Below are 15,092 nucleotides of genomic sequence, written 5' to 3'. Positions count from 1 at the left end.
AATGAAATAAAAAAATAAATATAAATATACTTAAAATTCTAAAATATTAAGTGATTTGCATACTGCATAAAGTGGCAATATATATTTATTTAAAAAATAATAAAGAGGAAGGTTCAGATTGATGCAGTTTTATCAAAGACAATGTGGAGAACAAATGGATTTTTTATTAAAAAAAAAACTGTTGTAGAGTTAGCCTGATCATTGATGCTTGTTTCAAAGAAAGTTACTTTGAACTTGGTGACAGAAAGACCTTTGGAAGATCATTTAGTCTAATTCTTTTATGTTTATGAATAGAACACCCAGTGACAACATAGCTTGATTAATCATCTATCCAGCATTATGAAGCAAAGTATAACTTAGACATTTGCTGGGATCTATTGGGGGTAGTGTGAAGTCTAAATATATTTGGTAGGAAAACATATAAATATGTTAGTAGTCACATTAGAAATATTCCAATAAAATTAATTTTATTTTTAAAATATGTCAAAGAAATCATGGTACAACTAAAAAAGAAAGGAAAAATATTGCAAATAGGATATATGATAAATAATGATTTAAAAAAACCATTAACATATATGTTATATAAAGAACATGTGTGGTAGTAACCAACAGATAAATGAGTAAGTCCAGCCCAGGTATTTCAAAGAAGAGGGAAAATTATTAATAATAGATGAAAAAGGTTATTCTTGTGGATCATCAAAGGAATGTAAGTAAAACCGCAACAGTGGATCGTTTTATACATAATACACAGGCAATAAATGCTATTTCTCATTGTTGAAAGTTTGTGATTAAGTTTATGGATTATAAAGAGTAGTAGGAATACCAGAAAAACTCTCTTAAAAACCAATTTAGTTACAAGAATTTTAGTACCTTTGAAGGTAGAGTGATTTCACTCCTGGGAATTTACTCTGAAGATATAGTTTAATAGAGACAATGCTAAATACATTAAGCATGGTAGAAAAAAATCAGAAACAAATCAAGCGGCTAGCAGTAGCAATAGAGTGATTTGTATACTATATATCAATTTACATATATAGATATGTAGCTAAAGATGATTTTTTTAAAAGATTTTATTTGTTTATTTGACAGAATTACAGACAGTAAGAGAGGGAGACAGAGAGAAATGTCTTCCTTCCATTGGTTCACCCCCCAAATGGCCGCAATGGCCTGAGCTGTGGCGATCCAAAGCCAGGAGCCAGGTGCCTCTTCCTGGTCTCCCATGCGAGTGCAGGGGCCCAAGCACTTGGGCCATCCTCCACTGCCTTCCCAGGCCACAGCAGAGAGCGGGACTGGAAGAGGAGCAGCCAGGACTAGAACCAGCACCTATATGGGATCCCGGCGCCACAGGTGGAGGATTAACCTAGTGTGCCACAGCACCAGCCCCGCTAAAGATGATTTTAAAGGGCGTACCAATATGGAAATTACTTATGATAGTTTCTTAAATAAAAATCAGAACATAAGTCTCTGGAAAAAGGGTACTTTCATATGAACAATGATAGCAGACAATGTGGAAAGATGAAGAAAAGTCAGTGTTAATAGAAGGTAGAATTATGAATGATGCTGCACTTTTAGAAGTCTCCTTAAGGTTAGGTAATAACCATTAAGTGGAGACTATAGTATACCACATCCAAAATTAGGAGAAAAAAAGAATCTTGAAACAAAATATTCCTATATAAAATAGTTCTACCAAATATATTTACTTTTTTAAAATTTTTTTATTTTTTTTTATTTAATGAGCATAAATTTCTATATTTATTTTTGACTTTGGACTTCAGTGACATAGAAATCCAGAAAGCCTTTAAAGTTCGTAACATATGTGGAGTAAACACCCGATACCACAATTTGTAATTCAAGGAGAGAATTAGAAAACTTAACAAATAAGGCTGGGGAATAAAAACATCTACAGGAATTCCACAGGGTAGTTCTGCTAATAAACATTTTGTCTTTCTTTGTTCTTACCGGTTCAGTGTATGAAAATCCCAGACCCTCTGCAGCTGATTTTATCAGTTCAGATTCAAGTTTATGACGTTTCACAAACATTGCTGAGTCCTAGACAAAGAAATGGGGTGGGGGGCAGACAAAGTCAGGCAGACAGGCAGAAAGGCAAGAAGAGATTGAGGGAGGAAGGGAAAGAAGGGAGGGAAAGAGGGAGGGAGGAGGGAGGGAGGAAGTGGGAAGGAAGGAAGGAAGGAGAGAGGGTGAAAGAAAGAGAAAAATTTATATTTACATAATAGGGGTGAGATAGATCAGTGGTGATAACATGGAAATATTTTTCATTACATGACAAATCAGTTAAAAGAAATATTCAGAGCTTCAGAAAATGTCCCCATTTACTGCTTTTTACAAGCTAGCAAATATGAGAATAATACGCTTCTAGCAAAAATAATAATCAAAGTTTGAAAGAATTGAGTTCCAAAACCTTCACAAAATTGTTAGAAATTGTTACGAGCAGTGCTATGTTTTTATCACTCTCTCCAGTACATGAAAAGCTTCTTCTCAGAACACTGGTCTCACCTCTCTGGCTTCAATAGATTCTGGGTCAAGGTCGTCATCTAACAGACTCTCGTAGTAATCTACGTTGTCGAGGACATCCTCATCATCTGGATGGAACAGAAGATAGGCCTTGGCACACTCCAAGGCTTTCACATATTCACCGACTGGAAGACCAAGCAGTTGTAACATTAGAGTCAGCCCAAAGGATTTTTTTTTTTAAATATTTTATTTATAGAGCCTGCACTGTGGCACAGTGGGTAAAAGCCCTGGCCTTAAGCGCCAGCATCCCATATGAGTGCCGGTTCTAGTCCCAGTTGCTCCTCTTCTGTTCTAGCTCTCTTCTATGGCCTGGGATAGGAGTAGAGGATGGCTCATGTCCTTGGGCCCCTGAGCTCATGTGGGAGACCTGGAAGAAGCTCCTGGCTCTTGACTTCAGATGGACTCAGCTCCGGGTCTTTGTGGCCATTTAGGGAGTGAACTAGCAGATGGAAGATCTCTCTCTCGATCTCTCTCTCTCTCTCTCCTCTCTCTGCCTTTGAAAATTGAATGAGCAGATTAAGAACAAACAGTCACAGATAAAAGTACATGATTTCAGGTTTCCAAAAGGGATTCCTTTCAGTCCGCTTTGACACTAGACGTTTTGGATAAACTATAAAAATTTTCTATTGAAAATTTCTGCCTGAAGAAGTTTATTGGCAACTTAGTTAATATAGATAAACAATAGGACTGTAGGAGTTAATTATGATTTTTGTACTGGTTTGGAATAACTAAACATCCTGATGGTGATCTTCTACAATGACTGCATCATCTGATGTGTGAGTGATACAAGTGATTTTCAAAGGTTATTTCTTCTTGCTGTGGTCAACTGGTGCTGTGATGTAAGTACTTACTTAAAGTACTTTTGCTGTGGAAGACCTCCTCCGTCCCCTTACAACACAACTCCAACAACTCCAACAGCAGCAAGCTACTAGAGAGCAGGAGCAAGGATATTTCAACAACGAGTGCTTCAATGTAGCAATATTTACCTACTATAAGAAGAATTGTTTCTTTTTTAAAAAAGATTTATTTATTTATTTGCAAGTCAGGGTTACACAAAGAGAGGAGAGGCAGAGAGAGAAAGAGATGTCTTTCATCGGATGGTTCACTCCCCTGTTGGCCACAACGGCCGGAGCTGTGTCGATCGGAAGCCAGGAGCTAGGAGCTTCTTCTGGGTCCCTCACATGGGTGCGGGGACCCAAGGACCTGAGCCATCTTCTACTGCTTTCCCAGGCCAAAGCAGAGAGCTGGATTGGAAGTGGAGCAGCCGGGCCTCGAACCAGTGCCCACATGGGATGTCAGCGCTTCAGGCCAGGGCATTAACCCACTGTGCCACAGAGCCAGCCCCCAAGAGGAATTTTGAAATGCTGTATATCTTGTTTGTACATGGCCACAACATTCAATGTCTGTTTAAAAGAATCCCCCAGACACATAAACACATACACACACACACACACACATATATACAGAGACGACTCTGGGTTTGTAATAAGTTTGATAAAGGCAACTCTCCTAAGTTTTTTGCATTCAATGCTCAGGACTTAAGCAAATGACTTCTTATGCCATCAACTCCAGGATAATGAGTAATATCCTGCTTTTGTGAAGGGGAGGATTTTCCAAAGTATCTTTAAGGTATTTGCTTGAGATATTTTCTTACACTTATTAATTTAACATGGAAACATGCTGTTCACCACTGAACTTTATACAAGACAACATGATGCTGGGGCTAGTGAGGAATAAAGAAAACAATGAACCAGTAATTATGACCTAATACCAAGCTAAGTGACATGCTCCAAGATGAAGTATAATGAAGACGTTAGACAACATATCTAAGATTTTACTAATTGCTTTTAAACATGAGAAAAGATGTTCAATTTCTCTCTCTATCAAAAATATAAGTGGAAAGGGAAACTACATTGAAATATTAATTTTCACCTAAAAGATTGGGAATATATAAAAATTGGAAATATATTCTGTTGAGCAACAGAAATATATTTCATGTAGAGGAAAATTTGGCAACATCTATCAAAATTACAAAGAAAGAACAAATGTTTGATGAAGCAGTTATGATGTCACCTGAAACATTTGCACCCCTGAGCGTCTGGATTTGAGTCCCAGCTGTGCTTCCAATTCCAGCTTTCCTGCTAATAATCACCCTGAGATACAACAGGTGGTATTCAAATACTTGAGCCCCTGCCAACTATACAAGACCCAGACTGATTCCAGGTTCTGGCTTCTGCCTGGCTCAGCTCCAGCTGTTGTAGGCAGATGCGGGACCTTTGTATGTCTATTTCTGTCTTTCAAATAAACAAAAAAATCAAAATTAAAAATGAATAAAACATTTTACTAAGCAATCATTTTTAATATATTTATCCAACAGATATTTGTGTCTAGATTTGAAATGACATTTGTAGAATTTTTATTTGAATGGTGAATGAATAGAAAAATATTGCAAACAATACAATTGCCCATCAGTAAGGATAAATATGAAATGAGGCATAATAGTGAAATTATATGCAAAATTAAAAAATGAACCAGACCTTTATGTATTGTTAGAAAAGTTGAATCAGCGGAGAGAGTGCAATCTCAGGGAAGAGTTAGGGAGAAAACTGCAGTGGAAACTCCTTGAAAGTTAGAGGGACAGTGTGGAGCTACATGGAGGGTGTGGATGCACATGACCAGGACCCTAGTAGCTGAGAGCCTCAGCACCAGCTTTGGAAAGTAAGGTGAGACCAGACCACAGCAGCCCAAGCCACTGTTGATAAATTTGCAGGAAGAGCCTGCCGTGAGTCTGGCCTGGAGCCCTATGGGGGACAGTATACCTGCCAACCTAGAGGAAAAAAAAGAGGCATGTTTCTCTCTCCCTGACCCCCTGACAATGGTGCCCTGCAACTAGCTGAGAGAGGGTGGGCACCATTTTGGACATACTTAATAGCTGTACCATCTTGTGTCCATGCACCCAGCAACCAGCCAAGAGGATATGCCTGAGTCTGGTTGGTAGGACTGATAGGGGCCGGGTACCAACATAAGACTGTGAGTTGTCCCCAGCCTCCCAGTATGTCACAGGCTCTGAGGCTCAGGCTGACTGGGCAGAGTACCCACAGGTAGCTGGCTCTGAGAGTGTCTCTGCCTCTCTGTCTGCAGGACAGACTGGCAGGGCACAGTGGCTCTTCGGCACTTTGCAACTCTGGGAGCCTTCTGTGCTGAGACTGTGGAAACATTGTGGCTATGTGGGAGGGTGCAGGGTGTGACTGGTCTCTGGGCAGTCACTGTGGGCAGCTCCACACGCTCAGGGCACCCTGATGCTTGAGGTGGGTCATTGCTATGGGATGCATGATCACACTAAAGATTGCACAGATACTTTGTGTGGTTCTTGAAGCAGCATGGATAAATATTGTACCCAAAGGGGCCAGTGCCTGGGCACTGGTTGACTTGAAGAAGAGGAGGTGATGGTGAGACAATGCCAACAGAGCTGCTCAAACCTTCCTCTCTGATTAAAAAAAAAAATAGGAAATCTACCATGCCCAACTTTGGTGTCACCTTGGACACTCACCTCACCCTGGAGCACTGACCAGAGTTCTGTGGTCACACCCAGCACACACCTGTGGTCATTCACTGAAACAGCAGACACTCCACTAAACCACAGAGGTGTAATCCAAAGATAAAAGTCATCAGAAGGGAAAAAAATAAAAAAAGAAAAAAAGCAAAACCAAGTATCTCTACAAAGGCCTAAAAATGGATGCAGAAATTCAAGAAACAAGAATTAGGAATACAACATGGCACCCGAAAAAGGCACACAACAACACTTCAATACTAGAATGTGAAGATGAAAAGATTGGAGAAATGCCAGAATCAGAATTCAAAAAAAAAAAAAAAATTGTAGGATTACTCAGAAGTAATCAGAAGCAAATTCATGAATTAAAGAAATCAATACATGACATGAATGAAATTTTTTTCTCATGAAATTGAGATTTTAAAGATAAATCAAAATGAGGTATTATAAATGAAGAATTCATTTACAGACAGAAACACAGAAATATGGTCATCACTATGAAAGAAGGTGAAGGCAGAAAATCTCCCAGCAAAAGTACAAAGGAAATCCAAAGTAAACATTAGGAATATTTATGGGAAAATGGCAGGGCCAGGTTGTAACTTATCAATGGTAAATTTGAATGTAAATGGCCTCAACTCTCGAGTTAAAAGGTACAGACTGGTTGAATGGATTAAAAAACAAGACTCATCTATTTTCTGCCTACAAGAAACACATCTCACCAACAAAGATACAGGCAGACTGAAAGTGAAAGGATAGACAAAGATAGTCTATGATAATGGAAGCCAAAAAAGAGCTAGTGTAGCCATCATATTATCAGAGAAAATAGACTTTAACACACAAACTGTTAAAAGAGACAAAGAAGGTCACTATGTAATGATTAAGGTATCGATTCAACAGGAAGATGTGATGATAATAAGCATATATGCACTGAATTACAGAGCTCCTGGCTGTTTAAAAGAAAGGCTATTAGATCTAAAGGGAGACATAGACTCCAATATAATAGTAATGGGGGACTTCAATACCCACTTTCAACAATTAACAGATCAACCACACAGAAAATCAGCAAGGAAATAACAGAGTTAATCAACACAATGGGCCAAATGGACCTAATGGATATCTACAGAACTTTTCATTCTACAGTTGCAGAATACATATTCTCAGCAGTGCATGGAACTTTCCCTAGGACACACCACATGGTAGGCCATAAAGGAAGTCTCAGCAAATTAAAAAAAAAAAAACCTGAAACATACCATACATCTTCTCTGACCACAACTGGATGAAGCTGGAAATCAACAACTCAAGAATCTCTAGAACATATACAAACACATGGAGACTGAACAACATGCTCCTGAGTGTGTCATAGAAGAAATCAAAAGTGAAATGAATTTCAGAAAACAAATGAAGACACAAGGGCAGGTGCTGTGGCATAGCAGGTAAAGCCACCACCTGTAGTGCTGGCATCCCATGTGGGTGCTGGCCAATCCCAGCTGCTCCACTTCCAATCCAGCTCTCTGCTGTGTCTCAGGAAAGCACTGGACGATGCCCAAACCCTTGGGCCCCTGCATGCACATGGGAGACCTGGAAGAAGCTGCTAGCTCCTGGCTTCAAATTGGTGCAGCTCTGGCTGTTGCAGCCAATTGCGGAGTGAACCAGCGGATTGAAGACCTCTCTCTCTCTCTCTCTCTGCCTCTCCTCTCTCTGTGTAACTCTGACTTTCAAATAAATAAATAAATCTTAAAAAAATTGAAGATGGCAATACAACATTATCAAAACTTACAGAAAACAGCAAAATCAGTGTTTAGAGGTAAGTTTATAGCAGTTGGTACCTATATTAAGAAATTAGAAAGGTACCAAATAAGTGAACTATCAATGCATCTCAAGGACCTACAAAAACAGCAACAAACTAAACTCAAAATTAATAGGAGAAAATACATAATTAAAATTAGAGAAGAAATAAACAAAATAAAAACAAAAAATACAAAATATCACTGAAACAAAGAGCTGTTTTTTTTGAAAAAATAAACAAAATTGATATACCATTGACCTAACTAGCCAAAAAAGGGGGAGAAGACTCAAATCAATAAAATCAGAGATGAAAAAGGAAATGTAACAACAGATACCACAGAAATAAAATAAAAATCATCAGGATTTACCACAAAGACTGTTTACCAATGAATCAGGAAATCTTGAAAAAGTGGAGAGAATTCTGGACACATATACCCTGTCAAAATTGAGTCATGAAGACATAGAAAACCTAAGCAGATCAATAACCAAGAAGGAGGAATCAGTAACAAATATACTCTCAACAAAGACAAGCCCAGGACTGGACAGCTTCACTGCTGAATTCTACCAGACATTTAAAGAAGAGCTAACTCCAATTCTTCTCAAGCTATTCAAAACAATTGAAAGGGAGACACGACAGAGAAAGAGCACTGTGGACCAACTTCAATGATGAACATAGACACAAAAGTTCTCAAGAAAATACTAGCCAATCGAATCCAACAACATAACAGAAAAATCCTTCACCTGGACCAAGCAGTATTTATCCCTGGTATGCAGGGTTGGCTCAACATTGGCAAATCTATCAATGTGATACATCACATTAACAAACTGAAAAACAAAACCCATATGATTATCTCAATAAATGTGGAAAAAGCATTTGATCAAATGCAATAGCCTTTCATGATGAAAACCTTAAGCAAATTGAGAATCAAGGGAACATTCTTCAACACAATTCCTTAAGGCAATTTGTGACAAAACCACGGCCAGCATTGTATTGAATGGAGAAAAGTTGGAAGCATTCATTTTCATTTTACCTGTTTTTAATTTTTATTTATTTTTTCTTGAGTCAATACATATTTAATTTGATTTCAGAAAAATACATATAACATGAAAAAAATTTTAAAGTATTCATCTGATAAAATTAAACCAAAGTAATAATTTACAAAGCTTACTAGTAACTACTTTATTGAGCACAGAGAGAATAACATGGGCAAATAGCAAGAACATGGACAAAACATGGACAAAAAGCAAGAAAGAATTTACATACTGATGAAAAAAAGTGATTCTCATTTAAATAATTGAAAAAAAGCTCTGCTGAGTGAAGAAAGAAAATATAAAATTATTATACCTACCCAATCAAGGCAGTTTGTGATTAACCAATGGCCAGTATCCTATTGAATTGGGAAAAGTTGGAAGCATTCCTACCAAGATCTAGAACCAGACAAGGATGCCCACTCTCATGATTGATATTCAATATAGTCTTGGCAGAGAAGTCACCCCCTACACCAATGCCTTTGACTGTCTTCCCTACATTAAGTCTCAGGTTATAATTTATGTATTTGATCCATCTTGAATTGATTTCTGTTTATGGTTAGGTGTATGGATCTAATTTTCATTCTTCTACATACATATATCCAATTTTGCCAACACCATTTGTGAAGAGATTATCCTTACTCCACTGAATAGTCTGAGTACTTTTGTCAAGATTCAGTTGGCTGGATGTATGTGAGTTAATTTCTGGGCTCTTTATTCTGTTACATTGATCTATGTATTAGTTGTTACACTGGTACAAAGTTATTTTAATTACTATACAGTATTGTAGTATACTTCAACATCAGTTATTGTGATGTTTCCAGCTCATTTTTTCTTGCTCAGGATCGCTTTGGCTATTCAGAGTCTTTTGTGACTCCATGTGAATTTTAGGATTATTTTTTCTATTGCTTCTCAGCCTTTTGGCTAAGATCAAGTGTAGGATTATTTTTTCTAACTCTGTAAAGAATGCCATTGGTATTTTGATAGGAATTGCATTGAATCTGTTAATTGCTTTAAGTAGTACTGATATTTTGATGATATTGATTCTTCCAATCCATGAGCAAGGAATATCTCCAAAATTTTGCATCCTTGATGACTTCTTTCATCAATGTTTGATAATTTTTATTATAGATTATCTGTCACTAACTTTGTTAAAGTTATTCCTAAGTGTTTGAGATTTTTGTGGTTATTATGAATGGGATTTCTTTTTTTCAAAATATTTATTTTATTTATTTGAAAGACAGAGTTACAGAGAGAGGTAGAGACAGAGAGAGGTCTTCCATCTGTTGGTTCACTCCCCAGATGGCCACAATGGCCAGAGCTGCGCTGATCCAAAGCCAGGAGCTAGGAGCTTCTTCTGAGTCTCCCATGTGGGTACAGGGGCCCAAGGACTTGGGCCATCCTCCACTGCTTTCCCAGGCCATAGCAGCAAGCTGGATCGGAAGAGGAGCAGTCAGGACTCAAACCGGCGCCCATATGGGATGCCAGCACTTAAAGCCAGGGCTTTAACCCACTGTGCCATTGCACCTGCCCCACGAATGGGATTTCTTTATTGATTTCTCTTTCTGTGAGTTCATCATTAGCATATGAAAACTGTTTGTTTTTTATATTATAACCTGAAACTTTACTGAATTGGTTTATCAATTGTAACAATTTTTTGTCGAAGTGTTTAGGGTTTTTCCATGTATACCATCATACCATTGTGTCATCTGCAAACATGGATAATTTGACTTTCTCTACTCCAATTTTGATGTCCTTTGTTTCTTTCTCCTCCCTAATTGCTCTTGATGAAACTTCCAGTACTGTATTGAATAAGAGTGGTGAAAGTGGACATCCTCATCTTGTTCCAGATCTGAGGGGAAATGTTTTCAGATTTTCCCCATTCAGTACGATATTGGCTGTTGGTTTGTGAGATATAGCCTTTCTAACTTTAAGGAATGCTCCTTCTATACGTAATTTTTGGAGGGTTTTTATCATTAAGGGATGTTGAATGTTATCAAATGTGTTTTCTGATGTTTTTAAGTAAAAAGATGTACAGAGTAGTGCAAATAATAAATATGGTATCTTCTGTGTAAAGGAGAACATAAATGGGTGCATATGCATTTGTTCTTTCTATGTTAAATTTTGGAAGGATAGATAAGAAACCAGGTTATAGAGCATTAAACTGGGTATTTGGGACAGGGAAGAGAGGTTTTTTAATGTTTTTTCTTTTAATCATGTGAATATATATATATATATATATAGCTAATGAAATTAAGTTGAAAAAATTAAATTTAAAAATCATATAAAATGTTAATCTAGTCTAATTTTCAAGAAATGATTGCAGCACTAAATTCTGCACTTCACCTGCCTGTGTTTCACCTTCTGCTCTTCTTGTTCTGACTACAGTGATGAGAGATAAGAAAGAAAATATATAAACTCCATAGATCTGATGGTAGCGTGAAGAAAGCAGAAGACTACACGTTGACAACATATCGGTCATGGTGAACAGAAACCCCTTCAAAGGACTTCCCAGATGATCCACACTTTACCTCGATAGTAGGCAAACTGCAGGTAGTCATAATGCAGAGGAAGAAAGTTCTCGATTGGAGAGAGGCGGCCAGGGCGGGTGGCAAGTTCCCTCACACATTCATGCTGACAAACCAGCACCTGCATGTAGTGATCTGGAAAACAAGACCCAAGCAATGTTTCATTTGAAAACCCACATTTCTATTCAAAGCCACAATTACATAGGGCATTTCTGACCTTACAATACTCAGAGAAGTCATTGTAATCCTTATCCTGTGAATGGAAAACACTTTCACAGGGCAAGCAAGTAAGGCCTCTTTGCTGGAGAATATGAGACACAGTAGTTCCCAATCCTATGGCTCAGGGGCCTTTCTCTGTGCTGCAGTCTTCCCTGGCCATCCACTCTCTTTTCTCCTCCCTCTGAAAGTGACAGACCATTTCACCCCACCCATACTCGGCTGAATATTGTCTTTCTTATTTAACAATGATGGGGCCTCTCTTTGGATATTTGAGATGGTCTGAAGTGTACTGGAATCAGGATTGAAAGTTCAGATCCTGGAGATGTTAGGAAACAGATCAGAGAAAGGAACCACCATGTATGTGGAGAGTATATTATGAGAAGTCAAGCAAAAATGCTCTTTTTCCCAGATAACATTTGCAGGCCAAATTTTCCTAAAGGGAAAATAAAAACATTATTTCTTCTCATCTATTGATCAGGGCTTTGTTCCACCCAGTTATAAATGAGTCTATAACCTGGACATTTCATATTCTAGTAATGGCATTTTCTACTTTTATTCAGGGACTTGTGAAGTAAGGGGAGGATAAAATCTAAAGAACTTGAGAAAGCATTTTCTTCTTTCTCTGGTCTCCTTTCTACTAGTTCCACTTTTCTTGCTTGCAAACAAGGTGAGACTCCTGAAGTGTAGGGATTTTCATGCTTCCTTCACATCTTAGCTCTGTGTTCTCAAAGCATGAGCTGAGAAAGCCTGAGGGGCTGAGCCTCAGAGAAGAGAGAATGGTTCATTCATGCTTGAGCTGAATAGGTTCCCCTGAGGATGACAACAAAATCATTGGACTTCATGGCTGTACAATTTAACCTACAACAACTGCCTTCTTTCAAAAGATTCTCTGTTTAGTCAAAATTCAGCTTGAATCTTGATGACATTGCAGAGGGAACCCAAAATACAACAGGGAGGAAATGTGCATATTCTGGTGTGAGGTAAAATGAGCCAGTTTCTCGTAATCTGGCTAACTCAGTCCTATAGAGCACGGCCAATAGAATCCCTAAAGTCTACTTGTTATTAACCTCAACTGGAGGTTGTGAAGGGAAGAATGAGTTCTATTTATGTGATTAGCATGCTTGAAATAAATAGGAAGGAAGGAAGAAAATCAACAAACAATCTTCAATTGTTTTTTCCTACTTAGCTGAAACTTTACATGCCTCATTAATTTTTTTTTCTTATTAGAGAGGGAGAATGACAGCGAGAGTGAGAGCCAGAGAGAGAGAGAGAGAGAGAGAGAGAGAGAGAGAGGAAGCTCCCATCTGCTGGTTCATTCCTCAAATTCCTGCCATGGTCAGGGCCGGTCCAGACTGTTGCTGGGCTCCCATGGAGGTGGTAGGGATCCAGGTACTTGAGCCATTACCTGCTGCTTTCCAGGGTGCACATTAACAGGAAGCTGAAATCAGGAGTGGAGTTCTGGAACCCAGGCCATATAATAAAGGACACCAGTGTCCCAGCTGGCTGCTAAAGCACTGGGACAAATTTCTAAGGCACATTCTTCTAATTCCAAATGACAAACCAAAAGAAAAGGTCAGAGACACACCCAAAAAGAACTCAATATGAATGAAAATGTTTTTCAAAGCAAAATATAAATGGCACCAAAATAAGAGTAGCAGAATGACATCCTTTAGGGCTTCATCCAGCAGAATTAATAAAAATAACTTCATTTGGGAGTCATCTGTACTTTTCTCCAGCGTTTATTGTCTCCTCTAATTCTAAAATCAAGTATTCTGGTTTTCTAATATATTCAGAATTTTAAATGCCAGTTTTAATCCTAATTTAGGACAATTTGAACCAGACAAAAATTCAAATGAGAGCTGTCATGCCACTTTTTATTGGTTATATTCTCTGCCTGCTTTCTATTTCAAATGTCACAGTGCAATCATCATGTTTTTAATAAGTTTGAGATCCAAGATATTTGCATGGGAGTACTTTTAAAAGTTTTCTCTTCATAATACATTGAGTATGTTTCAAATTCCCAAGACTTACCCTTTTGGCTAATATCAACTGTGAAAAACATGCTGTGATCCCTGAAAATTAAGGAGATACAAACTAAACTAATTTACTCCTTATCACTGTTCTATTTTTGGATAACTGTTACAGACAGTAAGTAAAAGAGTGAGTGACAAATAGTGTCATATACTTTTGATATCTTCTTGAAGGCAATCTAGCAGTATCTATTAAACTTTTTTATTGCTATGACGATGAAACAGAGAAAGTCATAAAATGAAAATGAAAGCTCTTGACTCTATAAAAGTGGAAATCTTTATCTTGTTCATGTTAATGCCCACAGTGGGTCACTGAATAAATGTCTCATATTATTTTAAAATCCATTTGATGAAACTCCAAAAGAAATACTTTCTTCAATCAGAAAAGTTAAAAGATTTCCTCTCAAAATGAATGTATCTGAGATCTCCCAGTAAAGATCATCCTAAACAGGAAAACATTAAAAACACTCCTTTCCCAAAGAAGGAACCAAAGGAGGGGGAGGAGGAAAAGGAGAGAGGAAGGATGGAAAGAAAGTAGCATTATATACTTAGGATTGTATTTATGAATTGTATTAAATCTTCTCTCCTTATATTAAAAAAGTTTAAATAAACATTAATTTTAAAATAAGGGATAAGACACAAATATCAACTATGTTCCTTTGCATATAACATTGCACTAAAGGCCTCAAAAGGCTTCAAAGGAAGAAAAAAATGATTATTTGCAGAAAATGTAACATTGCAGAATCTATAAAATATTAGGAATGAAGTCTACCCAGGCAAATAAATATGAAAGTTAACCATATATCTATATACTAGAAATAATCAGAAAATTTTGCTTCTCATAGACACCAATTATGATACAAGCAAATATTACAAAGCATCTAAGAGTAAATCTGACAAAATATTGCATAACAGCATGGTTAATTGATAGAAATGCCATCTCCTTTATTCATTCATTCATCCATCAACACATTCATTTAACCAATATTTTCTAAGTGCTGACTATTTGCCAGTCACTATACTTAGACACTGAGGATTCAGCTCTGAACAAGCTACAGCTTTAACCAAGGTCTGGAGGAAAAACTTTGGAGGTCTCTACATGGAAATAACCATGGCCTATCCAAGGAATTAAAAGAAGTGCAATTGGAATGGATCAGAAAGACAGTGAAAGCAAGGCGGAGAGGGAGAGAGGAGAGGGAGAGGAGAGAGGGAGAGAGGAGAGAGAGAGGAGAGAGGGAGAGGGAGAGAGAGAGAGAGAGAGAGAGACATATACACTTAATCATGAATGTCCTTCTTAAAGGTTTTAGGTTTTATTCCAAGTAGAAGGCAATCCATTAGGATAGTTTAAGCAGGGCTGTGAGAAGAATTTTACTTTTTACAGACTGTTCTGCTCTGAAGCAAAACCTGACCAGGATATGA

General features: G+C 37.7%; 1 protein-coding gene and 1 pseudogene across 1 annotated transcript in view; one reads left to right on the top strand and one right to left on the bottom strand.

Moving 5' to 3' along the window:
- Positions 1–15,092, bottom strand: part of P3H2 (prolyl 3-hydroxylase 2) — a 172,068-nt gene that overhangs the window by 24,187 nt on the left and 132,789 nt on the right. The window contains exons 4-6 of the mRNA XM_002716510.6: positions 11,428–11,559; positions 2,515–2,657; positions 1,960–2,049 (exon numbers count right to left, since the gene is read on the bottom strand). Of these exons, the coding sequence (XP_002716556.3) occupies positions 1,960–2,049; positions 2,515–2,657; positions 11,428–11,559 (365 nt within the window). The remainder of the gene's footprint in view (positions 1–1,959; positions 2,050–2,514; positions 2,658–11,427; positions 11,560–15,092) is intronic.
- LOC138849539 (U2 spliceosomal RNA) lies at positions 9,801–9,902 on the top strand (annotated as a pseudogene).

The sequence above is a fragment of the Oryctolagus cuniculus genome, chromosome 4 (genome assembly GCF_051225735.1).
Source record: "Oryctolagus cuniculus isolate XC-2025 breed Fujian yellow rabbit chromosome 4, ASM5122573v1, whole genome shotgun sequence".
NCBI classification, from domain to species: domain Eukaryota; kingdom Metazoa; phylum Chordata; class Mammalia; order Lagomorpha; family Leporidae; genus Oryctolagus; species Oryctolagus cuniculus.
The sequence above is the reverse complement of the archived record's forward strand: the minus strand, read 5'-3'. Positions and strand labels throughout refer to the sequence as shown.